Source organism: Conger conger, chromosome 2 (assembly GCF_963514075.1).
Source record: "Conger conger chromosome 2, fConCon1.1, whole genome shotgun sequence".
Lineage (NCBI taxonomy): Eukaryota > Metazoa > Chordata > Actinopteri > Anguilliformes > Congridae > Conger > Conger conger.
The window spans coordinates 51,163,503-51,188,383 of record NC_083761.1 but is presented as its reverse complement, the minus strand read 5'-3'; the positions used below and the strand labels follow the sequence as shown (position 1 = coordinate 51,188,383).

The following is a 24,881-nucleotide window of genomic DNA, read 5'->3' as shown; positions in this document are numbered from 1 at the left end:
AGCATCTGTGTCCACTCAAATATAAAAAATATTTTCTGCGAGAAAAGAAGCTTCCACTTCCACTGTGTTTTATTATCTATAACTTCGTTTTAGTAATATTTAGAGTAATTTTACTCTAATCCCCCAAGTGTATCCTTTCAGAAGCGAGATTGTGCCTGCAGTCAAAAGGCTTCAAGAGTAGTAACCATTTTATTTTGCTCCAAATGACATACACATGTAATAATGACCATTTGGTTTTGTTCTACCTTGTATTAAAACAATGCCATTTCCAGCCTGTTTTCTACATTTTCTGTCAAAATAGTTACTCTGATATGTCTACATACATACTACATACTTAAGCGAAAACCTAAAGATGCTCTCCAATAATAGTTAAATAGTTAAATGCAGTAAATAGTTAAAACGAATTAAGTTCTCTAATATTCTACTTAGCCAGAAGTTCCCTGAAGTTTGGCAGGCTAAGAAGTGCAGCCTAAGATACTTGAGGGCGGGAACGCATGTACGCAGCCCAACCAAAAAAAAACAAACGGATAAAAGCATAGTTGGGATCTCTTCACACCCGCTTCTACTTCGGCACTTGTTGTGACAATGGCATTTAGGACGGTGAGTAGCTAAGCGGTTCACTCATTTATTACTGTCTTGTTTTGTGCCTCATTATTTTGTTCTGTCTGTATCCTATTTATGCTGCTTATTGCAATCATTTGTGAAATAACTGACTGACAAAAATGTTTATATGAATCAATTCACTTTCTTAATGCCATTTAATTACATCGATAGCACGCATGAATAATTATCTTTTAGTTAACAAAGCAGACACATAGATCACACATCAACAACAAAAAAACGGACACATTAGAGCTCTGTAAAAAAGTATAGGTTCATTTCCTGCTAAACCACTGATGTTTATCCCTCGAATGAATGCATGAATGAATTAATGTGTTTTAAATAGCTACTGTGTTCAGGCTATCCACACGTCAGAAATGCACTACGAAATTAATAGGCTATGTGGTCATTTGCAATTATGGGATGCCAAATCTGTCATATTGCCAATTAAACAATAGGCTACCTATTCAAACGTGCCCCATCCCACTATCCCTGTCGGACTGTTCACTATGAGATATACAGTGCATCCGGAAAGTATTCACAGCGCTTCACTTTTCCCACATTTTGTTATGTTACAGCCTTATTCCAAAATGAAATAAATTAATTTTTTCCTCAAAATTCTACACACAACACCCCATAATGACAACATGAAATACGTTTTTTTGAAATGTTTGCAAATGTATTAACTAAGAAATCACATGTACATAAGTATTCACTCATCACCTGGCCAATACCATCCCTACAGTGAAGCATGGTGGTGGCAGCATCATGCTGTGGGGATGTTTTTCAGCGGCAGGAACTGGGAGACTAGTCAGGATTGAGGGAAAGTTGAATGCAGCAATGTACAGAAACATCCTGGATGAAAACCTGCACCAGAGTCCTCTTGACCTCAGACTGGGGCGACGGTTCATCTTTCAGCAGGACAACAACCCTAAGCACACAGCCAAGATATCAAAGGAGTGGCTTCAGGACAACTCTGTGAATGTCCTTGAGTGGCCCAGCCAGAGCCCAGACTTGAATCCGATTGAACATCTCTGGAGAGATCTGAAAATGGCTGTGCACCGACACTCCCCATCCAACCTGATGGAGCTTGAGAGGTGCTGCAAAGAGGAATGGGCAAAACTGCCCAAAGATAGGTGCGCCAAGCTTGTGGCATCATATTCAAAAAGACTTGAGGCTGTAATTGCTGCCAAAGGTGCATCAACAAAGTATTGAGCAAAGGCTGTGAATACTTATGTACATGTGATTTCTTCGTTTTTTATTTATTTATAAATAAGCAAAAAAAAACTTCTTTCATGTTGTCATTATGGGGTGTTGTGTGTAGAATTTTGAGGAAAAAATGAATTTATTCCATTTTGGAATAAGGCTGTAACAACAAAATGTTGGAAAAGGGAAGCGCTGTGAATACTTTCCGGATGCACTGTATATACGCTCAGCGAGCACTTTATTAGGTAGATCTGTATACCAGCTTGTCAATGCAAATATTTAATCAGCCAATCGTGTGGCAGCACCTAAATACATAAAAGCATGCAGGCATGGTCAAGAGGTTCATCTGTTTTTCAGACCAAATGTCACAATGGGGAGAAATGCGATCTAAGTGACTTTAACCATGGAAAGACAACAACAACAAAAAAAACATCCTGTGAGCATCCTGCGTTGTTAATGAGAGCGGTCAGAGAAGAAGAGCCAGACTGGTCACACATTACAGTGGTATGCAGAAGAGCATCTCTGAATGCGTCAAACCTCTAAGTAGATAGGCTACAGCAGCAGAAGCCCAATAACTCAAATAAATACCTAATAAAGTGCTCACTAAATGTATATATAACAACCTGAATTTGGTTCTATGAGTGGAGCTATAATCTTTGTTTCTGTCTTATTTTAATACCGTATTGCTGTTTTTAATATACAGTCAGGTCCATAAATATTTGAGGGTACTTACATCTAAATCAGATGAACGGTGTAGGAATTACAGCCCTCATTATACATAGGCCCCCCAATTTTAGGGGCCCAAAAATAATTTGACAAATGAACAGATGTGCCTGAACAAATGAACAGAAGCGCAAACTGAAGACGCACCTCTTCAAGCAGCACCTCTCCTTAATCCTAAACCTTAATTGTTGTCTTTCTGTGATTTACTTGTGTATCAGGATGTTTTAGTTTGGCTAGGTAAGCAGTGTTTGGCTAGTTGAGGGGTTTGTTCATACATTTGCATGTTGCGGTATTATAAAAAATATATATATATATAAATCAAATGGGCCCTGGTCCTTATCTTTGTTGTGCAGGTAGCAGTTGAAATTGTACTTCCCTCTAGGGTCTTTCAGCACACTTATTCCTGGTTATGCACTTTGCACTTGTCCGTCGCTCTGGATAAGAGCGTCTGCAACTTGGTTGCATATCCTTTGCATTCCATGACTTTCTGGTGTCCACGACCTATCAACATCATCAGAGTCTGGATATTTCATATAATTGTTGTGCAGAACCCAATGGAAAAATTACCCTTGAAACAACCCTTGAAGTGATCCATCCATATCTGCTGCATATCAGACAAGCACGCACAACATGATGGTTTGAGGCTCATTTGATACCTTGGACCCTTTACAACTTAAAGCCATTTAGCCAATAAATGTGCCAACAAACACTGCTTCTATACAGATTATATTATACTTTTCTTAAAACATCTGGCACAGTCCCTACCAATACTAATCTTTCAGGGTTTCTCTGGTTAGAAGGTGAATAACACAAAGTCTAAAATTCTATATCTTAGAAAGTCTGAAAGAGACAGCCCACCAGTAGGGAATGCATTCCACAATTCACCTTGTGGCTTTATGGATCTGGGAATAAAAATCACTTCATACATAAATGACCTAGTTCCAGGGAAGTATAATTCAATTTTAACAACCGTATCAGAATCCCTTAAAAGATAGACAGATCTTCAAATTTCCTTAATTAGCCGTGTCAATATTGTGAATATGAATGTCTTACCAAAATCTTTATATCTATTCCAATCCATTCCTTTACACCTACCATCTAATAAAGAAGAATATATATATATATATATATATATATATATATATATATATATATATATATATATAAATAAATAATAACTAACTTTATCTGGAATAATAAACACCCAAGACTTAACTTACATAAGATTACAGCAGCCATGTGTTCGTTCTCAGACAATTCTACAATACCCTGGTTCATAATAAAAATCTCCATTGCCCCTAAAGCTATATCTGTATTCTGATACATTGAAAAGCCTTCTAAAAGATACCTGTAGCCCATTTGTCAGGAATACAATATGATCAGATACAAAGTACAGTAATATTGTGCCAGATATATCAGGTTTTACACCAATATGGGGAAACATTAGATTTTCTCCCGGCAGAAGTGACCCTGGCTTTAGACTCTGGGCAGAGAGAGGGATGAGTAAAGTATATGGATTTGTATAATGACAATGATATACGTTATAGTTTTGATGATTTGCAAAGAACTTACGATATCGCTTCAAAACGCTTTTTAACACGACTAAACAGTCCCCTTGTGGACCTCCTCTAGGCTTGAAAATGCCATACTAGATCATCTTCAAGGTCATAGCCAGGTTTCCCTTTCTAAAGAATCCTCGAACAACAATAGATTGGCTAGGTCTAGCGACTTAGATGTAGAAATCTCTGACAATGACTGTAAGCCAGACTATCAACGCCAGATTTAAACTGATAAAATTTAAATGGACCATGCGTACATGCATAACTCCCTCCCTGTTACATTGCTTTAAAAATAATAATCCTGATTTATGTATTAAATGTGGCCTTGAAGAAGGCACACTATTCCACTGCCTTTGGAGCTGCCCAAAAATAAAAATAAAATTCTGGGAAGAGGTCATACAAACTATATCTGATATTATCTCCATTGCGTCACCTGTCTGCTCTCGGGTATTTATCTTTGGACCTCTTCCCCCGGTCAGGTGCAAATAAAAAGATAGTAATTTTATGCTCACTTCAGGCTAAGCACTGTATTGCAACTGCCTGGAAGAGCGTTGAGGCACCTACAGTTGGATATTGGTTTAAAAGTATTTGTAATTGTTTACCCATGGAAAAACTGACTTATGCCACCAAGGACAGAGCTTTTTTAAAATATGGGGAAAGTTTATTAAATATCTTGAAAGTCACCTATCAAGATGTTTGCTGAGTATGTGAAAAATGAGAATGTTGTAGTATATGAAGAAACATATTCAGCATAACAGCTACATAAGAATGCCAGGGTTCCGTTTATTCTCTCGGTTTTGTACATTTCTTTTCTCTTTTCTCTCTCTTCTATGTGTACATCTTTGTAAGTGTATCTGCCCTGTTCATTCTGAAAAACCCAATAAATATCATTTTCAATAGATTTCCTTCCCAGTATTATATGCAAAAAATGTACACAGCCGCTAATGCTGTGAAAGTACTGTTTTTATTATTATTATTAAATATTTTTGCTGCACCAACCATAAAGAGAAAACATACCTTCAAGTTATACATGTCTTATCGTATGTCTCATGAATCTTATAAACAACCCATGCACACACATGGGACTTTATTAACATAATATAATTGTAACTATAAATAGCTATTATACAGCAGAAAACTCTTTGCTCAGATGGGATGTTAACTCAAAAGCTGCGGGGGACTTTTTTTTACAGTCAGCAACACTTTTGGCTACAACAATCTGCATTTGGTTCTATGAGTGGAGATATAATTTCTATAACATGCAGTTTTATAAAACATAAGCTGTCGTATTTTATTTAATATAATTGGCTTATTTTAATATAGTATAGTTGTTTTTCATGTAGATTCAATGGATTCATATTACTGCCTTTTCTTTCATCAGGCACTCCAGCATCTGGGAAAAGCACCCCACCTTAGTCTGGGATCCTTGCGATTTGCCAGCTCATCTTTCAGGGTAATGAAGACAAAAAGTCCCATAAGGTTTTCTTCCTACACCTTGCGGGCTGGTATTATATGCTATCTCCCTGTCCACAAAAAATGTGCACAACCGGTAATGCCGGGAAAGTACATGACTTTTTAAACAAAGGATACACTTCATCAAAGAAGTGAATGAATGAATAATATAGCAGTTATAAAAATAACGATATCCACCCAATTCAAGTTGTGTGTTGTTGAGGATACTGTTCCATACAATTCAGGTTTCATGATTCCAGCCAATAGCTCAAGTCTAGAACGTATTACAGTGATTTTAACGAACATACCCAGTGGGTCAATTTTATTGGTCCTATTTTGACATTTTGTGCATCTTAAACATTTGAGCTAGTTTGGGTTACTTTATAGCACCATAAACTCCATCACAACAGTCCTTGTTAAAGTGTTTTATAACATTTTTTGTGAAATAATGAAAATATTAGAAAATGCAAGTACACCCATATTATAGTTCCATGAAGAACTATAAAATATTATAAAACGATATAAAAATTATAGAAGGAATGGGTCAATTAATGGGCTTTCAAAATGTGCATTGTCAATAATCTGCTTTATCTAAATAATGATCCCATAAATAATATCATATTAAACTTAATAAGTAGCAGTGGTTTTGTTGTGTTGCCTATTATTCCAAATAATAAATACTATATTTTTCTAAATGTAATTATCTGTTTGGATCTAAGTTTCTGGATCTGAACCTGTTTGTCTTGTTGTGCAATGATTCATGTTTTTTGATATACGGAACTGAAAAAAAAAAAACTTTTCCTCCTTGATGCATTTTCTTTTCAGTCTGAACATGCTGTCTCCTCTTTCCTTGATTACTCAATCTTTGCAACAGGTGACACACCCTTGAACCTTTTTCCCCAGGGTGTTTAAGAGAAGAATGTCCTTGTTTCTACCAATTATTGTTAGTGAAGGACATAATCTCTTGGTATGTGTTGGCATATGAGTGGGTTTTTACTGTAAATTGTAGTGTCAGATCACATCTGCACACTGAGTGAATTCCCATCTTCTCTCTCTCAGGCTTCGGATCTCACCATTAAGCACAGCAAGTCAACCAAACCCAAACCTGATTCTTCTTCTCTGGTGTTTGGCAAGCACTTCTCTGACCACATGCTGACCATCCACTGGTCAGAGAGCAGGGGGTGGGATGTGCCCTATATCAAGCCTTTCGAAAACCTCTCACTGCATCCTGCCTCTTCTGTACTGCACTATGCCACAGAGGTGAGTTGGTCTTACTCGGTGGGAATGGTATTTCCCAACAAGGAACAAGCATTCACTGCTTGTCTTAGAGGTAGCTGATCTCTACATGTGGTGTACAGTAGGTTTCGTAAATGTGTACAATGAGTCAAGAGGAAGTACATTTGTTTAAAGATTGAGTTTTTTTTTCCACCAGGAAGTTATTCTCACTGTTTGTAACATGATTTTTTAACTAGCTTTTTGTGTACATTGCACAGGATATGATGTTAATTTCCTTGTGCTTATAATTAGGGGGCTGTGCATAAAGACCCAGCTCAGATGTTCCTAAACTAGCATGGTTCCTACCAACCAAAAAACCAGACAACGGACAACAGTATACACCAGCGAAAAGGGTGCTAATGCGAGCATTTCACAGGGGTTGTCAAGTGGGCACCTTCCTTCAGCGAGTTAGGCCTACGACACCTCCAGAAGGCTCAACAGTGAAGCCTGGCATCCCAGACCCACCCCCCTCCATACCCCCATCAGGCACCCTTCACTTGCCACTAGTGCACCCCATGCACAGAACAATAACAGTACCACATGGACCTCCCTCGTGACTTAGGTTGTCATAACCCCGCTGGCACCGTTAATGCATGCTCAGTGCCACCGGTCCTTATGGATTTCCATATAACCAGTAGTCTTATCTAATAGCCATCAGCTAGTTTAAGATTCCCCCAACTAGCCTGCTCTCTCTTTATCCACAACCACTGACTTGCTCTTTCAGCTGCTTCGGATAGCTATTGTAATATTAGATGGCAGAGCATATGTCCAGTCTAACAAATATTTGTTCTCAGATGTGTGCTTAGTACCATGATGATTAGGGTACTGGGCTTATAAAGACAGAATGGTAGGCTTGATTCCCAGGTGGTCATTGTACTCTTCAGCAAGGTACTTAATCTGACGTGTTCAGTAAAATATGCATGCAAAATGCTAAGTGGATCATTATAGCATTGAATAGCTATTAACACTTTGAATGAGGAATGTAATCTTCAAAAAAACTCTTTCTACCCGGTCCTTCTTAGTTGTTTGAAGGGATGAAGGCATTCAGAGGTGTGGACAACCGCATTCGCCTCTTTAGGCCCATGCTCAACATGCACAGGATGCTCAGGAGTGCAGAGAGGAGCTGTCTTCCTGTGAGTCCAGCACAAAACCACGCACCATTATCAGCTGCTTTAAACAGCTACTAATGAATCAGCTAAGTGTATGGCAGCAGAAGCCAGTCAATAGCAGTGCAAGATGGTAGGTCTCCATTTTGCCTACATACATTTCGTTTTCAGTGTATATTTCCCTGTATATAGCCCTGCTATCTTGCCATCTCAGGGGAGGCCCATATGCAACAGGGATCAGTTATATTTACCAGAGCACTGTCTTTCTTTGCAGTTATTTGACCAATCTGAGTTACTGGAGTGCATTACAAAGCTGGTGGAGGTGGATCAGGAGTGGATCCCTTACACCACTGATGCCAGTCTGTATATTCGTCCCACATTCATTGGCACCCAGGTCTGAACTCCAAACACAATGGATGGCAAATTTGGCTTCTTGACTAACTGTAATGCATTCTATCACATATGTCTGTATTACATAATGTCGCTCTCTCACTCTCTCTCTATCAGCCCTCCCTGGGGCTGTCAAAGGCTCAGCACGCAATGCTGTTTGTTATCCTAAGCCCTGTGGGGCCATATTTCTCCACTGGTGGCTTCACTCCGGTATCTCTGCTGGCAGACCCCAACTTCATCAGGGCCTGGAAGGGTGGAGTGGGAGCATTCAAAGTGGGGGGGTGAGTGTCAAATGGGATAAATACATTTACATATTATGTGCTACAATTCAATAGAACCTATACTATTAAGAGTTCGTATTGCTACGCTATTCCATTCGCTTCACCCCAGTTCTCCACATCCAATGGCAGGATAATGGGAGTGTGCACTAGATATTCTGTTTAAATATAAGCGAAATTCCACAGTAATGTCAACCTGAGCACCAAAAATTAAACGTATTATGTTCTTAAAATCTGATAAAATGTAGACTAACAACAGGAAAATGCTTAAAAATGTATTTATTAGTCCCATTACCATTGAAATCAATGCTATTTGGTGGCCATCTTGAAAACATTAAAAACAAACAAATGGTTTTCCATCCATCCATCCATCCATTATCAGAGGGGCTGGAGCCTATCCCAGCATACATTGGGCGAAAGGCAGGAATACACCCTGGACAGGTCGCCAGTCCATTGCAGGGCACACACAACATTCACTCACACACTCATACCTATGGGCAATTTAGACTCTCCAATCAGCCTAACCTGCATGTCTTTGGACTGTGGGAGGAAACCGGAGTACCCGGCGGAAACCCACGCAGACACGGGGAGAACATGCAAACTCCGCACAGAGAGGCCCCGGCCGACGGGGATTCGAACCCAGGACCTCCTTGCTGTGAGGCACAAATGGTTTTCTCAATGTCAAAACTGACATGCAGAACCATTTCAGATGACAACAATTGTGTTATGGTAAAAATTGATCGGGAAATAGATCGTAAAACAATGTGTATTTCAGACGTGTCACACGTAATGGCGTCACATCCATAATGATATCTCCTCATAAAAATCAAGACGAAGAAAAAATATTTTTTAAATTTCTGGTTTTACGTTCAGCCAAGCCTCCTGCATTGCATGGATAACAAACTTTCTGCATTAGACTTTAAAATTCTCAGAGTTTTTAGAAAGTGTAGTCTCCCCAAAATACCTGTCTTTTTGCATCACATCCATAACGCAAGATATTTGTCACTTATTTTTGGCTTAACAATATTTATTTTTATGTTTTTGGCCCTTCCCCTCAGCAAAGTGGGTGCTATGATAATAAGCATTAACATTTTTGATCATGTAAGGGATTTCTGAGGAATTTTGTTTGTCATTTTGTGTCCAAATGTCACATCCATAACATTGCTCACATGTCAAGTCTCCGACCTGCAGTCTAATCAAATTGTTTAGGAAATGTTACCAGTAACCAGACTAAATATGAACAGTAATAAGCTAGTTTTCTGAACTGCACCAGTTGGTTTATCCATTACAGCTACACAAAAGAGGTCCCACATTTGCCTTTGACACAATTAACAGCTTTGTGCTCATCCAGAGTAGCATCGCTGTCGTACTGATATAAATTACTCTCAGAACATTGATTATACTACCTGTGCTGTCTATCAACACTGACAGAACAGGTAATGTGAATCTTCAGAGATCAAGAAATAGGAGACACCAAAGTCAAGGTCATTACTGTCAGTACGCAAATTTGTTTACTTTTTTGTAATTTGGTTTGTGACTCCTATATGCCTGTATCTCTGTCAGGAATTACGGTCCTACAATTGCACTGCAGGATGAGGCACAGAATCAGGACTGCCAACAAGTGCTGTGGCTATATGGGGATGAGGAGGAGATCACTGAGGCGGGCACCATGAACCTCTTCATCTACTGGACCAACAAAAGAGGCGGTGGGTACTCTCTCACTCTCTCTCCTTTTATCTCTCATTCTCTGTCTCTCTCTCTCTGGGGAACTGTGGGTATCATTCTCATAGCTTTGTTCATTGTGTATCCTTTGTATTTTTGTTTGCTGCTAGTCAGTATCTGTATAGCTGTACAAAGATCAGCCCAATACATGTGACTGTGTGTGAAAGCATGCCTGTATGCATGCATACATGTATGTGTGTCAAGCATGAAGTTATTCAACTTTATAACAAGCTCAACAACAGGGTACCTTCTGATTCCTACCGGGAAGAGGAACTGAATCTGTCCCATTGTCTCGTTTAGAGTGGAATGCTGGTAGCTGGAGAAGACATGTTGAATTATTTACATTATTTGACAAATCCCACTTATGAGCTTTAGTTTGAGAGTGTTCAGACCATAATCATATAATGCAATATAGAATGGATTTGACATAAAATTGGTTAAAAGTAGCAGGAAAAGACAAGTATAAGTGGGACCTCTGCATCCATGTAGAGAAAGAACTGGTGACACCTCCCCTCGATGGACTCATCCTCCCAGGAGTTACCAGGCAGTCACTACTAGATTTGGCACAAGAATGGGTAAGAGGAGGGTTGGGTTGCATGAAGTTACAGATTCACTTAAAATGAATGTAAGCAAGAAAATATTAATTATGAATAAGATATATTCAAAGTATGAAACTGATGGAATTAGAGAGCAGAACATCTAGGACACTTACTTGGCCATTGTCCAAATGACTACGAAATGGAATTAATGTGATTTTAAATTAATTAACTTGGACTCGAACTAGGGTGTTGTTGGTTGAGATAAACATTTTACAGTATATGTATATTATACCCTTGACCAAGGTACTTTCCACAAAAACACAAATTCCAAAACACAAGGTACTTTCCAAGAACTCCAATCGATACAAGTGGTTGAAATATGAAATATGTACCAGTGCACTCTATAATGTTTGGGACAAAGACCCATCATTTATTTATTTGCCTCTGTACTCCACAATTTGAGATTTGCAATAAAAGTGCCATCATTTCTACATGGTGAAATCAAAATGAGTGTTTATGCATAGTCTCCTCATTTATTGCGAGAGCAGTAAAAAGGGCCAACTGTCATAGGTTTCAGCCTGCTCAGCAACCTTCCGGCTACCACAAAGCCGATTAGTTGTAGTCAGAGAACTGCCTTCCTTTTAAAAGCAACGCAACTTCTTTGAGCTTAGGACTAGAGTTAGGGCTCAATCATTCCCTTCATCCTTTCTGTTCTCTTTCGCCTTTAGCTAGAGGTAGAGGTTGAGTATTTCTTTGTTTTCACCTCCACTTGACTGCCGCTCCATTTCCTTTCTTTTTCCTCTTTTACCTCTCCTGTTAGGGCAGCACGGATGGTGCAGTGGGCAGCAAGGAGGTCCTGGGTTCGAATCCCTGTCGGCCGGGGCCTCTCTGTGTGGAGTTTGCATGTTCTCCCCGTGTTTGTGTGGGTTTCCTCCGGGTACTCTAGTTTCCTCCCACAGCCCAAAGACATGCAGGTTATGCTGATTGGAGAGTCTCAATTGCCCATAGGTATGAGTGTGTGAGTGAATGGTGTGTGTGCCCTGCGATGGACTGGCGACCTGTCCAGCATGTATGCCTGCCTTTCGCCAATTGTATGCTGGGATAGGCTCCAGCCCCCCTATTCAGGATAAGCGGGTTTGGATAATGAATGAATGAATGACCTCTCCTGTTAGCGCTTTTTTTATTTCAGGAGCGAGAGGCTGATTGTTCTTCTTTTTATTTATTACATTTGTCAGAAGTACCTCGCAAAAGGTAAAGGTTCAGAGAAGGGCAAGTAGATTGATTATTTGTATAGATTGATGTATAAAAGACTTTAACCACATGTTAATTGATTTTCCAAATCTAAAATTGTGGCAAATCAAGACATAATGGGTCTTTGTCCCAAACATTATGGAGGGCACTGTAACTAAGGGAACAATAGGCCACGGAACAATACACAACAACAAATGTTTCCCACAGGGAGAGTTTAAGGTGTCAGAGCGTACAGTAAGAATGAGAGAGCTGCTGGAGGCACTGGAATCTGGTCAAATTCTAGAAGTGTTTGGTGCTGGGACTGCCTGTGTTGTGTGCCCAGTTGGCAGTGTGCTGTATAGAGGAAAGGTCAGTGTCTTTTCTTTATCTGTTTCTGATTTGTGTATCTCTAGCTTTGTTTATGTATGAAATTCTATCCTGCCATTTGTAACTCTTTTTAACCTCATTGTATCTCTCTCAGCAATATACACTGGCTTCAGAAAGTATTCAGACCCCTTGATATCTGCACATTTTATTGTATTGTAGATTAAATTTAAAATGGATTAAAAAAAAATTTCCCCGTCAATCTACACGAGGTAAAAATATGTTTTTATAAGTTTTTGGAAATGTATTACAAAGTAAAAACTGAAATCTCTCATTTATATACGTTAAGTAAATTGGCCCTAGTCTTTATCTTTGGTGTACTCTTAGCACTTGAAATTGTACTTCCCTCCAGGGTCTTTCAGCGCACTTGTTCCTGGTGATGGGTATGCACTTTGCACTTAGTTGTACGTTGCCCTGGATAAGATATCTGCCAAACGCCAATAATATAATGTTTGCTGTGGCACTCCCAAATTGTGCCCAGGTACATCCTGTTTGCATTAATTATCCTTGAGATGTCTTTAAAATTTGATCGGCATCCACCTGTGGCAAATCAAATTGATACGACATAGTTTAGAAAGGCAAACACCTGTCTAGATAAGGTCCCACATTTCACACTGCATGTCAGGACACTGTGATAAAATTGTGACGAGTCATTGCTCAGGGCAAGGGTATAAAACAATTACTAAAGCTTTGAGCATTCCCAGGAGTTAAACTTAAGAAATGTGGAGCCACCAGGACTCTTCCTAGAGTTGGCCATCCAGCGAAACTGAGTAACCAGGCAAGGGCCTTCGTCAGAACCTGCCGGAAAGGACAACCATCTCAGCAACAATCAGGCCTTTATGCTAAAGTGACTAGATAGAAGCCAATCTTCAGTAAAAAGGCATATGACAGCCCGTTTGGAGTTTTCTAAACAGCATTTAAAACTTTGAGAGCATGGTGAGACAAAAACTGAATTTTTGGCAGAGCAAGCACTTTGTCTGGTGAACACCAGGCACTGCTCATCACCTGGCTAATACCATTCCTACGGTGAATCATGGTAGAGGCAGCATCATGCTATGGGGGTGCTTCTCAGCAGCGGGGACAGGGAGACTGGTCAGAATGGAGGGAAGGATGAGTGTAGCCAAATACAGAGGGGTCCTTGAAGAAAACCTGCTCCAGGGTGCACACAACCTCAGACTGGGGCAACAGGTCATCTTTCGAGACGGCAATGACTTGAAGCATACTGCCAAGACGATACTGGAGTGGCTTCTGACTGTTCTTGAGTAGCCCAGCCAAAGGCCAGACTTAACCCCCATAGAACATCTGTGGACAGACCTAAAGACAACAGTTCACAGATGGTTCCCATCCAATCTGATGGAGTTTGAGTGGATCTGCCAGGAAGAATGTGATAATCTGCAAAACAGCAATTTAAATTGAAATCTACAACATAATAAAGTGTGCAAAATGTGAAGGGGTCTGAATACATTCTGAAGCTACTGTTTGGTTTATTTGCTTGTTTCTTTCATTACTTGGGTCATTTAACCAGCCTTTCTGTATCTCACCATCAGACTTATAAAATTCCTACCACAAAGAATGGGCCAGCAATGAGATTTCACAAAGAGCTTACTGATATACAGGTATGTAATTTATATGTACCGTTGATATGAACTGGGTCTATCACATGATGATATTATTTGCATGAACCACACACAACCCTTATATCTTGCATTTGATCAAGCATATTACATTTTGTTTAATTTGACCAAATGAAAATAACAAAGGAGTCCTCTTAATTTTGATAGATATTAAAACTGATGTATTTCTTTATTTAGCATATCAATATAATTATCTAACACGTCAGTTAGATTTTTTCATCAAGTAGTCCTTTTATATTGAAACCATTTTTGAAACCAGCATGATTCAGCTCAGGTGGAAATCAATGATGGTCTTGTCTTGTAAATGGGAGTGTCAGAGCAGTGCATAACAAGGCTGGCAGGTCTGGCAACATTCTTGAAAGATACACTCCAGGGTTTAAAGATAGAAACAAATAGGCAAAAAAGAAAATTACCCTATATTGCAAATCCATAAAAACAAAGGTATCAGACAATTTTCACAGAAATAAATGACCTTATCAATATCAATGTAAATGTAAATGACAGATGCTCTTATAAATATAGTGCCTTTATCCAAAGCGCTGTACAATTGATGCTTCTGATTCACCCATTCATACACGCATTCACACACCAACGGCGATTGACTGCCATGCAAGGTGGTTTGAGTATCAACCAGCTTGTCAGGAGCATTTAGAGATTAGGTGTCTTGCTCAGGGACACTTCCGACACATAGACATACACATCCAGGGCGGGAATCGAACCAGCAACCCTCCAATGCCAGACGACTGCTCTTACCGCCTGAGCAGTAAATGTGGACTGCCATGCTGCGCTTGAAACTGCACTTTGACTCTGAATATACACTCACTTTATTAGGTATTTATTGGACATATTTTTTAGACGTATTGGTCTTCTGCTGCTGGCCTATCCACGAAGAGGTTTCCAAGCTGTGTGTTCAGAGATTCTCTTCAGCATACCACTTGCCCTTCACTGACCTCTCATTAACAATGTGTTTTTGCCTGATGCTCATTGGATGTTTTTTGTGTTTCTCACCATTACATTACATTAATGGCATTTGTGACATACTCAAACCACCATGTCTGGCACCAATAATCATTCCTGGGCCAGAGTCACTTAGATCACATTTCTTCCCCATGCTGACATTTGGTCAGCTGCCACATGATTGGCCGATTAAATATTTGCACTAACAAGCTGGTGCACAGGTCTACCTAATAAAGTGGTCACTGAGTGTATGTACCAAAGCTCATTGTCTTAAGTGCATCATACAAGTCCATTTAGGGTGTGGTACCTTTTGCAAGTTTAATTGTGGATCGTTCAAGGGGCAGTTCGCCCAAAAATGCAAATGAGGTTTCCGATAATTACCCTGGCTGTGTCAAAAATGGCTCCCTATTTACTAAGTAGTATACTATTTTGTCCGTAAGTCAAAATGTTCTAGTGTCTGAATAAATTGAATTTTACAGACATTATAAGGTACTAGAAATGTCCCACAATGCACCGTAAAAACTAGTGGCAACTGTAGCAGAGAAGAGGTGGAGTGAGAGGTCGCTCTTCAGGCCTGAAACATCCACAGCTGGAACTTTATTAGAAAGACAACAGGCGCTCCCAGAATGGAGGTCAATTATTTTTTTCCAAAACAGTTTTCTAAATGGGTAATTTCGGAAAAGAAAGACGGAAAAATTTGTTTCCTCCCAGATTATGCATACCTAGGTTGTTAGGACCCAGTACAATCGCATACAACCCGTAATTGTTTTGAGCTGCTGGGAAACGTTGCTGCAGGAAGGGGTGTTGGCCTAAAGGCAGTTGTACATTATCTGATTTTCTCTCATGTTACAAGTCAGCAGCTCAAATGGCCTCTCACACTACATGAGGCCAGATTTGTGATAACCGATCAGATGATTGCTGACTATATGGGCTCCTGACCAGATCTGAAAAAACATCATAAATGGAACTACCTCCTGATTGGTCAATGGGAATTGAAACACGGAATCTGTTTGCAAGACCTCTCACACCTGATAAATTCAAATTATTTTTGCATGTCAAAAGAATTATCAGGAGCCCATCAGCCTGTCGGATCAGGTCAGAATGCTATCTTACACATTGCAAGCAGTGACGTTATGACATAACGTTTTTCTTCGGATTTGGTCCAGACCTGAAATGAACAATAGGGAGCCTGCAAGTCGTGTAATGTACACCCGTCCTAACAGGGACCTTTTCTCTCTGAACTATGGCCCAGCAGTTATGGGACACTGCTATAGAAGGTGCAATCCTACAGATGAGATATTACACCAAGGTCATGACTCATTGTGCTCATAAATGATGCCACAGCATTGTACTTGTTTATGTGGCTTTGTAAATAAAATATTTCCTAGTTTTTTGACTAACATTGTTTATTTTATTTTTTCAATCTCCATCCAATACCCTTCACAACCTACCCCCTCCTCTCATTCCAAGTATGGAAGGAAGAAGAGCAACTGGACACAAGTGGTCATTTAGTTTCAGGGCTGTCAATCAAGACCATGTCAAGATGAGTCTCCCAGAACTTAAGCTCCAGTTACCTATGCACACTTTCTCTTTGTTGGGTGAAGGACTGGTGGGTCAGCTTTTCTTTCTCTCAGAACTGTACCAATATAGCTGCCTGTCAGATCTTCTCTGTTCATTTCAAGGAGGGAGATGTACCGCAGGCAGTGCAGAGTAGCGCTCAACTGAACACACTAGGATTCTCAGTTGAGTCTTGGCTTGGTTTGTGCCGTAATATGAAAAATATATTGAAGAAAACATTTGTGAATCTAAGAGTGCATTTATTTGATCCACAATACATTGGTTAAACAAAACAAAAATAAAATTCTCAAAGAATTCTAAAGACACACAGGAATATTAGCAGACTTGAATGAATGTGAAAAAACTATTGTTTATCTTATACTAGTAAAACAACAATTTTAAAAAACAACCAGATGCCACAATAAAAATCTCCTAAATTGAGAAGAAATTATATTTGTTATATTTGTATGCACAGCGCCCACTTTTCTAAAAAACAAATCCACATCTAGGCACTATAATGGCTGCTTGCAGCTATTTTTTTATTTGTGGATGTAAAAAATTACAAACATGAAATAGTAAAAATGATCCACATTTGAGGAGTAGTCTGCAGAAGATGACCTAAAATTTTGAAATGCATTTGCTTTCCCATGCCAGTAATATTTTTTCTGTGAAAATGGGGTGAGAAATCATGAAATGTCACTACTTAAAAACAAGCATCAGGCATTCTATAAAAGTAAGAAACGTTACAAATATGGAGAGAATGTATGTTTCAAAATAATCTAAATGTTGTACTAACTATCCTTCAGTCAACACAAACTGATACTGCGTTGAATCTGCACAGTACTGAATAACCGTGCAGTACTGCACCAAATAATGAATGTACAACCGTAAATCTGAAAAGTATGAAGTAATTTCACTGTAAAACGTGAAACACCCTATAACACCAACACACGGTAAATACAGTGCAATCCGTATGTATGTGGACAGTGACTCATGTTTTTGTTGTTTTGGCTCCAGCACATTGATATTTGTAATGAAACAATGAATATGAGGTGAAATATGACTGTATGCACATCCATATTGGGTGATCTGTTTAGGCATTATAGACTTTTGTATATTCAGTCCCCCAGTTTTAGGGGACCAAAAGTAATTGGACAGTTGGCTTCTTAGCTTAGTTTCTGATTAGCCAGGTGTATTCAATTGCTTCCATATTGCATAGAAAACTTGATTATTTGCTTTTGATTACCTTCAGTGTCTGTCATTATCTTTTGTCAACATGAGGACCAGAGCTGTGCCAAAAATAAAAGCCAAGTAAGCCATTGTGAGGCTGAGAAATAAGGAAGACAAGAGACATAGGCCAAACAATAAGCCAACTGAAACAAACTGTTTAGAACATCATTAATAAGAAAGAGAGCACAGGTGCATGTTTAAGGTCATTGCTTTGCTGTGGGATGAAGTACTGTTCAATGTGTTTGGAGGCATTTGATTTAACTTAAGCAGATAAGATCAGGGCTGTAGCCAGGGCAAATTTGTAACTGAGGTTCAGAAGCATAACTTTTTTCCCCTAAGAAAATTAGAGTTTCAGACATTTAATTTCCTGCATTCTGGTGAATTTCTAATGCAGATGAATTATTAATGAAGGTACGTAAGCGAGCCAGCACCTGTGGCCAAACTATACACCATCGTGTTTTACAGATGAGGGGGGTGGCATTTCTTGGGGAAATTCCTTTTAGCCTCCACACCTTGCTCTTGCATCACTTTGAAGTCGATCTCTGTCATCTGTCCTCAAGACCTTTTTCAGAAACTCTGCAGGGTCTTTAGGCCATCCTGTTTTTGCTGCCATCTAGTGGCTTGCATCTTGCAGTGTAGCTTCTGTAAATCTGTTTGTGAAGTCTTGTGACGACAGTGGTCACTGAGACATCCACGCCTGCCTCCTGAAGATTGTTTCTGATCTGTCAGACAGGTGTTTGGGGGTTTTTCTTAATTATGGCAAGAATTATTTGCTCATCAACTGTATAGGTCTTCCTTGTCCAACTGGTCCCATTGCAAATACTGAGCCCACCAGTGCTCTCTTTCTTCTTAATGATGTTACAACAGTTTATTTTGGTACGCCTATTGTTTGGCCTTTATTTCTCTGGCTCATAATGGCTTCCTTGACTCATTGAAACAACTCTGCTGACAAACACCATTAACACTCCAAAGGCAATCAAAAGCCTAGAACCAAGGCGAGATACTGAAAGCTTTCTTACACCTGCACTAAAAAGTGAATACATTTGACTAATCAGAAACAGCTGAGACCCAACTGTCCAATTACTATTGGTCCCATAAAATGTATAAAAAGGGATAGATGGATAGGGATCACCCGATATGGATGTAAATGCCCTCAAATTAAAGGTGACAGTCTGTACTTTAACCCCATATTCAATGTTTCATTTCAAATCCAATGTGCTGGATTAGATAGAGCCAATTGAGCTAACATTATATCACTGTCCAAATACTTACAGACTATGCTGTATATTACATTTTACATGTCGCAAGCTCAAAGTGCACTGACAAAACACAGAGACAGTTTGGAAGAGAGAGGTAGCTAGAGAGTATGACAGAGATAACTGGTTGATGACATGGACAGGGTTGCAGGTTTGCGGAAAGTATAGGCAAGAAAGGACATTCATATCTTTCGTCAGAGCTCCCACACATTAAAATATAGTTAACTCATATTCTCCCATACACTCCTATTACCCTCTTTCAATCAACATTAAGATTAAAAGACTCTCTTGTTGGGAAAGTCAGGTGTGAGAGCTGATCATCTGTCAAGTTGATTACACACTCTTGTTCAGTGCAAAGGCAGCCAATCGGCCTCTCCCCTGTGATGGAGAGATGAAGAGGAGTGCTTTACTCAGAAGACAGGAACAAATGTCCCCAAATTTGACCCTCCCTTTCTCCCTCTCTTCTTTCTCTTGCAACAGTCAATAATAGTAACAATAGTGTGCCCCCAATCCCCTTCCTTCCCACCCTTTCTCTTCACATTTTGCCGAGGACCAAAACAGTGGCAAGGACACTGGCTAGAATCACCCCGGCCGTTTGCCACTTTGGCGTCCCAAAGTAGGACTTGATACCCTCCTGTGAGAAATACAGAGACATACATAGTGTTATTATTTCTAAATACCAATCAGAACTGTCAACATTTTATTCTGGCCACATGCATCCAACTGCACTGAAAATAAATGTTATGCCTTAAAACCTTCTCTCATAGAAAGATGCGCAGAGTTCAGGCTTACCCAGCCCCCTTGCTCCCGGATCCAGTTGATCACATGATCCCGGATGTAGTCCATTGTCCAGCATATGATGGTACGAATGATTTCATGGACCTTTGTCACAAGTGCCTGTAAGAAACAGAAGCACATTCTTTCATGAAGCTTAATGTAACATAAAAATGTCAGAGCTTGAATTAGTTGTGTGGTTCTTTATGCTTATTCTCTCTTGTCTTACATTATTTACTAGCTAGCTATGGTAAAAACACCTTTATCAGGTTAAAAAAGAAAAAACTATGTAAAGCACAGTAGTACAGTATCTCTCCTCTCAACCCTGAAGTCCCCACTATCCTTTTTATTAGTTATCTCTTGTGTTCGGGCAGATCAATGGTCAATCAGCTGCCTCTAGCAAATAAGGTTACGATGAAATAAGGCTTATTAAAATTAGAATCTTTATCTTGTCCAAAATGGAGGTAGAACTGTGAATTACAACAGATGGAATAACCTAAATTATGTAGATGTAGGTTAAACAGAGTTGCCTACTGATTGGCCATGCAGAGTGTAAAGATTGGAAACAGGAAACTCACTTTGATGACCAGTCGGCAGGCAAAATAGAAGAGAGCCACCACCCTGCCCCAGTTAAACTTGCCATCAGAGAAGATCTGGCAGGCAACCTCGATGAACACCTCCTTGGTGGGCTGTAGGGCTGAGCTGTTGATCAAGCTAACAGAAACATATAACAGACAAGTAGCATATTGTATTGTTACAGATTATATATATGATTAATAGAGCCATGAGCTGGAACTATACATCCTTTTATCTTAAATATTAATTTCAGTACATTTTGCTTATCCACAGTTTCATGAAAACATAGTAAATTGGTTAAGCTTATTTGGTCTTGAATCACTAACTGATTTAAAAATTTTAAAAAATTGTATTAAACTATTTTAAATAAAGTCAACAAACTAATATCACCTCCTTCTCGTGACTTAGTTCTAAAATGGTTTTATTCAAACCCCGTTTTATTTGACCCAGACCCTGAATAAATTCATTCAATTTAGCAGCAGGACCAAGACTAAGGATGTTTGGTTTCAAAAACCTCTACTTAAATTGTAATCATTTTACAGTGGAGTCAGAAATAAAGCAAATTTGCATAATGTGAAATAGTCACCTTTGTTTCACATTTTACTGCAAACTAGGGCTTTTCTGGATTCACTTATGGGTTTCCCTTCAAATGAATGTTTTCTGCCCTAAGATTGGGCTGGATAGAAAGGCGAATGAAACAAAACAAAAAAAAAAAGTAGACATATCCATATTCACCATCGTCAGTTGGACCAGACATTGATTAATTCAATCATCAAAATTCAGAGACGAGCAAATAATATGCAGACAGAAATGGGCATAAAAATGTAGGTGTACGCTTGAGGTTCCTCACCTCTGTAGTTCTACATTACTATCCAGTTCATCCCCTATTCGCTGGAGACACTGGGCAAGCTGCTTATGGGCTGGGTCACTCAGCTCAGTTCCACCCAGTTGGGTGTAAGAGACAGTCACATCTTCGGTGGAATGGCGACTCACTCGATCCACAATAAAACTATTTCAGGTGCATATAATGACAAAGCAGAAGAGTGAACAGGGAATACACGTTACTGATACTGAAAACCACATGAACATAATATTCACAAACAATCATGGGTAATATACTCACTCTTTTAGTAACGCCGCTCCAGTATCTAATATTTGATCAGTGTCAGTACCTGGCATAAAATATCATGTTATATCATTGTGAGCATAGCTATGTGTGCACATTTAGAATATGGTAAACAAATTGATAACCCCATTCTGTACTGGGGTCAAGCTATTCGCCCCTCTGCAATTCTTGGTCAAGCTATCCACAGCTACATTTTTTTGTGCAGATTCATACGCGACATTGCGGTAGCAATGAGTCAGGGAGGAAGAAATAATGTTGAAAACTGTCATGTCCCTAGCAACAGCATGGGGAATTCTAGAGACAGATTGCTGTACAGTTTTTGAATTAGCCCTTTGTGAAAGTATAATGCATAAATGTCTAATCCAAATTTAATTTGCATTTTTACTAAAAGTGATCAAAGGTCTGTCAAAAGTGAGATGACATTAACATGGAACACATTCTTAGTGACCTCATTTAATGTGCAGTATTTCAATTAACACTGTCATTTGTCTAAAAACCTATTTTGGTTATGTTGAATTTATAAGACAGTTTCTAGGGTCTGTTCAAAGTGACACCAAATTATATTAGAACCTGTCTTAGCTACGATATGGGGGAGGCAGGAGACATTTTTACTGTGTAGTTTTTGAGTTAACCCTTTGTGAACATGTAAATGCCTATTTTGGTTGTGAATTTTGATCGACAGTTCATGAAACTTTGTCAAATGTCTGTCCAAAGTGACACCAAAAGTGACAACAAAATATAATATAAAACTGTCAGTCAAAGTTTTATAAACTCTCAATGAAATTTAAGATTCCAACATTATGGAGATACCAAAGTTATGGATGTGACACGTCTGAAATGCACATTGTTTGACGATCAACTTCCCGATCAAATTTTATCATAAAATGTATCAGTTTTGACATTGGGGAAAACCATCTGAAGTGGTTCTGAATATTAGTTTTGACATTGAGAAAAATTCAATGGTTTTGAATTGTTTTCAAGATGGCCGCCAAACAGCATTGATTTCAATGGTCATTAAATCAGATTTATAAAATTTTAAAATTGATCAAATTTTCACAATCGACTGTTTTGGACATAATACGTTTAACTGGGAAGTAAGTTCGTTTATTTTTTCATGCGCAGGTTGACATTACTGTGGAATTGGCTGGCGGTTTCGTGTTAGTGAGCGGTTAGTCTATCCGTACAATGTGCCCAGCTATTCAAGTGACGTCATCGTAATACCATTAATAGGAAGGATAAGGGATATCCTCGTGTGACGCATACAAGAACATTCTCGGTTGAACGGTTGAAAATAGAACGATACATTTAAAACACTTACTTCTCCAAAACTAAAGAACGGACATTTTTAATACTTTCATCATCGTGTTTCTTCAATACCCTTTTTGTGAAAATTCCATATAAAAACCTATAAAGTCTGACCAACCACCATTTTACTCCTTTAAATTTGAGCCAGAGTCAACGTCTCCGACGTTTCTTCGACCAAAGTTTAATTTTGTACCGCAATGTAGCGCACAAAAAAATGTCCGTGGACAGCTTGACCAAGACTCGCAGAAGCATCTTGACTCCAGTCATTCTGGCACAGTGATGTTCAGTGAAGCGTGGCAATAGTCTAAATGCAACTGTAATGACATGATACAGCCTAGCTACGTGAATACGACAGTTAGCCATATGGCTAATGAATTAGTTGGGCAACATCAATTTGGTCGGCTAAGTTAGCCGATGCATGCATAGAACTTAAAACATGAATTCAACTTATTCTCCCTCCCTGATGCTTTTGTCTACTGTTTTTCTTTAGGTAGGTAAGCGGTAAACTAACCGCCATATAGCTATATGGTATACAGTAAATCCTCAAATTGTGTCCGGGATTCTATTTGAAGCCAGGCCTCGGATAATAGCCGGGGGCGTGGCCGATTCGGACAAATAAAGGCCCCAAATACAAGCCGGGGTAATATTGCCTACCAGTAGAAGACATTGTTTCGATTTAACTCAATGAAAGAAGAGCTCTTCTTTATATTTTATATTGTTGGTTGGTTTAACACTGTTGCCAATGAAAAGTCGTTGTCCTACACCATGGGTCTCCAACACGTTGATCTCAAGCTACCAGTCGCTTGCCGCCCCCTTCTAAGTACCTTGCCAAAGGCAGAAGCAGTATACATTTAAACACAGTTGTTGCCGCGAGGCATTCCAGCCTACGAATTTAATAAAAAGTAAATCAGGCAAAATTAAAAATTAACTCAATTTAGGCTACTTGGCTACGCAATAAGGGTTCCATGAATTTACAGCACAGCGCACGTTCAATGAATGAATGAAAGCGGCTGCCTTGGCTCGCAATAAACAGACGGGTGGAAATCCCGACACTCTTTCAACTACATAACTTAACACTGAACCATGAAATACCCCCTAGATTCCAGTGCCCATCAGTCCCAACATTTAGCAATAGAATCACAGCAACAGTCCAAAAGTAAATTAAATCCCAAAGCAAAGTATCCGAAACCGAAAATATTTTGATAGCCTACCGGTATGCTGCTCCGTATGTCTCACAATAAAACGCACTATAGGAAAAAAAGATCCTTAAGAATAAAATTCTACAACAGAAGCCTGATAAGAAATAAAGGCCTGCCTCGAATACAAGCCTGCCCCAAATAAAGGCCTGTGCTTTGTGCAGCCTAAGTAAATAAAAGACCCCGGACACAATTTGAGGATTTAGTTATTTTTACTATGCCTACTAATAGTCAGTACATGTTGTACAGCGTAGATCCTCCATTTAACGCAAATTAACAAACGTTGGTTAAGTTATAACGTTAGTACAGTAACTAGCTATACGTGTAACGTTAGCAACTTGTAAGTTAGTTTCTGGAAGCACAAGTAAACAGTAACCGCAATAAAAAGTACACCCAAACAAAGCGTTTACATTCAGTTTTTTCAGATATTGTCAACTTTTAAAACACGGACAATAGCTAGCTACGTTAAAGAGTTTACTTGCTGGCCAAAACGAACTTAAATCTACCTGAGACGTCTCCTCCCGGCGGCGAAGCCATTTTTAATTTGTATTGTTTACCCGGCGCTTCCTCGTTGCGTCATCCGGCGCTTCCTCGATGCGGGCATAGTTGCGTACACCTGCGCCGGGTGGGCGGAGTCTGCACATCATTTAAAATCTGACTTTCAGCCCTCTCAGTTTAATCGGCGAAAATGATGTATTTTCTGTGCTCTGACAGTTTCGCCTATAGACTGTATACAAATGTAACATATAACAAGCATAGTTATTATATATTGTAATATTATGTATTATAATAATTATATTATATAA

General features: G+C 39.2%; 2 protein-coding genes across 3 annotated transcripts; one reads left to right on the top strand and one right to left on the bottom strand.

Annotated features, from left to right (window-relative positions):
• The first annotated feature begins 531 nt into the window (after window positions 1–531).
• Window positions 532–16,851, top strand: bcat2 (branched chain amino-acid transaminase 2, mitochondrial). 2 transcript variants are annotated; one of them, XM_061225372.1, is made up of 12 exons: window positions 555–600; window positions 2,164–2,310; window positions 5,470–5,541; window positions 6,600–6,800; window positions 7,838–7,948; window positions 8,196–8,315; window positions 8,429–8,592; window positions 10,153–10,295; window positions 10,801–10,886; window positions 12,309–12,449; window positions 14,012–14,080; window positions 16,526–16,851. In XM_061225372.1, exons 1-12 carry the CDS (start codon window positions 586–588, stop codon window positions 16,565–16,567), a joined length of 1,311 nt encoding a protein of 436 aa, XP_061081356.1. In that variant the 5' UTR covers window positions 555–585; the 3' UTR covers window positions 16,568–16,851. The 2 variants fall into 2 exon arrangements, with proteins under 2 accessions (XP_061081357.1, XP_061081356.1); XM_061225373.1 differs by lacking the exon at window positions 2,164–2,310 and having other exon boundaries at window positions 532–600.
• Window positions 16,852–24,771, bottom strand: LOC133115553 (apoptosis regulator BAX-like). Its single transcript, XM_061225374.1, has 6 exons — window positions 24,582–24,771; window positions 21,572–21,620; window positions 21,299–21,457; window positions 20,451–20,586; window positions 19,891–19,995; window positions 16,852–19,732 (listed from the first exon to the last, which is right to left on the bottom strand). The coding sequence occupies exons 1-6, from the start codon at window positions 24,610–24,612 to the stop codon at window positions 19,634–19,636; spliced, it is 579 nt and encodes a 192-aa protein (XP_061081358.1). The 5' UTR covers window positions 24,613–24,771; the 3' UTR covers window positions 16,852–19,633.
• Between the last annotated feature and the right edge of the window lie 110 nt (window positions 24,772–24,881).

Coding starts and splice junctions, on each gene's coding strand:
- bcat2 (XM_061225372.1), top strand. Junction 6,801..7,837: donor TACTGCACTATGCCACAGAG/GTGAGTTGGTCT, acceptor GGTCCTTCTTAG/TTGTTTGAAGGGATGAAGGC. Junction 12,450..14,011: donor GTGTGCTGTATAGAGGAAAG/GTCAGTGTCTTT, acceptor TCTCACCATCAG/ACTTATAAAATTCCTACCAC.
- LOC133115553 (XM_061225374.1), bottom strand. CDS start 24,612: ATGGCTTCGCCGCCGGGAGGAGACGTCTCAG. Junction 21,621..24,581: donor GCCGGGAGGAGACGTCTCAG/GTAGATTTAAGT, acceptor ATTTTATGCCAG/GTACTGACACTGATCAAATA. Junction 21,458..21,571: donor GGAGCGGCGTTACTAAAAGA/GTGAGTATATTA, acceptor CACCTGAAATAG/TTTTATTGTGGATCGAGTGA.